This window comes from Lottia gigantea (assembly GCF_000327385.1).
Source record: "Lottia gigantea unplaced genomic scaffold LOTGIsca_18, whole genome shotgun sequence".
Lineage (NCBI taxonomy): Eukaryota > Metazoa > Mollusca > Gastropoda > Lottiidae > Lottia > Lottia gigantea.
Genome location: NW_008708301.1, coordinates 290,801 through 293,576, shown reverse-complemented (window position 1 = coordinate 293,576; position 2,776 = coordinate 290,801). Strand labels below are relative to the sequence as shown.

Genomic DNA, 2,776 nt, shown 5'->3' with positions numbered 1-2,776 from the left:
TTATAATTTGATCATCATAAAACTTAAGTGGTATTTTGAAATTTGATCAAATTAATTAACAACAGTAGGTTGATCAAATATTAATCTAACATTAATCAAGATGTAATTAAAAATACCTTATCTGTTTGATTTTTAGCCACTATAGTTGTTTCTGTAGCATTAGATGAGGATATCACAGCCATTTCCCTGAAATATACATCATTATTATCATACATCAAGACATATTTTCTGTTTTCAAAACTAGGTAATATTTACAGCTTTCCCTAGATTGAAAAATTGTCTATTGATCAACTAGTCACTAACAACAAAAACTTACCATTTCATAATAAGACTCATATAGTATTTAGCTTTTCTTACTTCACCAGATCCAAAACATATATCTTCAAAATTAGCATAGGTTGTATTACCTTCTTTCTGTAATGAATCAAGATAAACTCATACATGTATTATTTAATGATGGTGCTATTGTAACAAATTGTTATGGTTTTTGAAGTAATATATCTTACTGATGATGCTATAATTACAAATCGGGACAGTTTTAGAGTAATATTACTTACTGATAATGTTATAGATTTTGAAGTAATAAAACTTACTGATGATGATATAGATTTTGAAGTAATATTACTTACTGATGATGTTATCATAACAACTTGAGGTTGATCAGAAGCATCTGGAGTTTGAGGTAAATACGCCACCAGAAACATATACGTTGACAACCATACTATATCCACAACTGTAAGAAATGTTACAATTTAATTCCCTTAGAAACAAACATATGGGGTTGGATTTTTGTTGAATACAAACAATATCCTTTTGAAAACTAATTATCAACTTCCACGTCAATTCTTTAGAGGCAAATCAATGAGACTAAGTACCCTTTAAAGTAGTTTTGATGACTTGATTCATAGTTGATATGATATAAATTTAATGTTATCTCATATTTTTTTTAAACTTTTTCTGACATGATTTTCTACCTTTATTAATACCAAGATGACAAATGATTTAACACTATACCTTGATATGGTCCACCTTCTAATATTGGTGGACATGGCCAATTCTTTTTAGCTACCAAAGTTCTATCATATTGAGTCAATCTTCCATCTTTACTACCCACCACAAACTGTTTACCTTTCGGACTCCAACAAACTATAACAATATTAGTATAAACTATAACAGTGTCAATGTTCGTCAAAATCTATTTAAACTATTCCCTCAGACAAGCAAATTATCCAATAAGTTTCAAAAAACAAGGACCATAACTAACATCAAATATTTTATTCCATTTTTAAGTTATGATAGGATTTATCCTTGGTTCACCAAGTTAAGCGCCTTCACTGTGCCTTCACTTTCTACAGTCTAAAAATTAATGATGTGAAGTAAAACCTAGGGACAATGAAAAAAAAGAGTTCATTTAGGTTATATGTTAAATAATTGTAAATTGACATCATTTCAAACTGTAACAAATTACAACTTACAGCAGGTAGCATTAGTAGATACTGATAGTGTTGATACTTGTACATTGTCATTAACTTCTAATAGTTCTACCCCACCATCAGTTGTACATGTTATAATAATATTAGTTATCTCTGGGTTCCAACTAACATCACATAGACTTGAGCCTGGACTAGTATTTAAACGAACTGTTTTAAATGGATTGGGCTGGTTATTCTGAAATATGTCATAATAATATTTTTTTATTGGACATTTGATATATCAAATTTAATAAAAAATGATTATATCTATGTACCTACAGATACTTGTAAACTTGTACTTGTATAGCAAAAAAAAAGTAGCAATAAAATGACTACATACCACAACAGCAAAACCTCTGACATCATACATATAAAGTATGACATTACCATTACTACTACAGGCTACAGCTAGAGTTAAATCATCACAACTTATAACTAGATGTGATATCTTGTCTGTAAATGGTATGATTGTACGCAATGGTACATTTGATATAGTAGACACACTCTTATCCGTAGCATGTTCTTTATTTAACTTTATCAATTCTTGAGTATCAATCACTTTTAAACCTGTGAATTAAGGAGAGAAAGGTATAAGATTTAGTACAGCTTTGATTACAAATGGGAAATAATATCGTTTCATCCTTCATCTCCAATTAACTAGCATCTTACTGTCAGCACATCTTATGATTTGATAAATTTAATAAAAATAAAATTAGGATAGTAAAATTATGATTTGTGGCATTCTTCTCTTTTAATATGACAAATTTCATGAAATCTCCTGCCCTAGGAATTTATCTCATACGGTACAGTAAAATAATCAAGATGAATCCACACTTACCTTCCTTGACAGCAACAAACGTTAAAGCATATTTGGAAGAATTTGTTAAGAGCTGTAACCGATCATTTGAAGTAACAGGTTCATCAGTAACCTTAAATCTACATAACTGCTGGAAGCGAAACTCCTGAATAATAAGTTGAATCATCAATCAATTAATATTACAATTGTATGCTTTGCATTCTGACAGTCTCTCTGTTGTTTGTCTATAAGTTATGCATTAAATTTTTTAAAAATTGTAGAGGAGTTCTACAAACGAGTCTACGTAGTACTAGTTGATGAGGTGACTGATGAGTTATGATAAATTTGGCTTTAATCATGATGAAAATCCTTCAAAAACTATCTAAACGGTCAAGATCAACTCTGCCTATAGGCTAATAAGTTTATAAAACAACATTTTTCATGTCAGGCCTTGTCCTTCAGCATCATATTCATTGGCAGCACGTTTTTGAAAATGAGTGTCCTAGAG

General features: G+C 29.9%; 1 protein-coding gene across 1 annotated transcript; it reads right to left on the bottom strand.

Moving 5' to 3' along the window:
• Nucleotides 1-312: 312 nt before the first annotated feature.
• Nucleotides 313-2,455, bottom strand: LOTGIDRAFT_114119 (hypothetical protein; the record flags this gene model as incomplete). Its single annotated transcript, XM_009052118.1, has 6 exons — nt 313-414; nt 630-733; nt 1,015-1,146; nt 1,476-1,668; nt 1,819-2,039; nt 2,311-2,455. The coding sequence occupies 6 exons, from the start codon at nt 2,453-2,455 to the stop codon at nt 313-315; spliced, it is 897 nt and encodes a 298-aa protein (XP_009050366.1).
• Nucleotides 2,456-2,776: the final 321 nt, after the last annotated feature.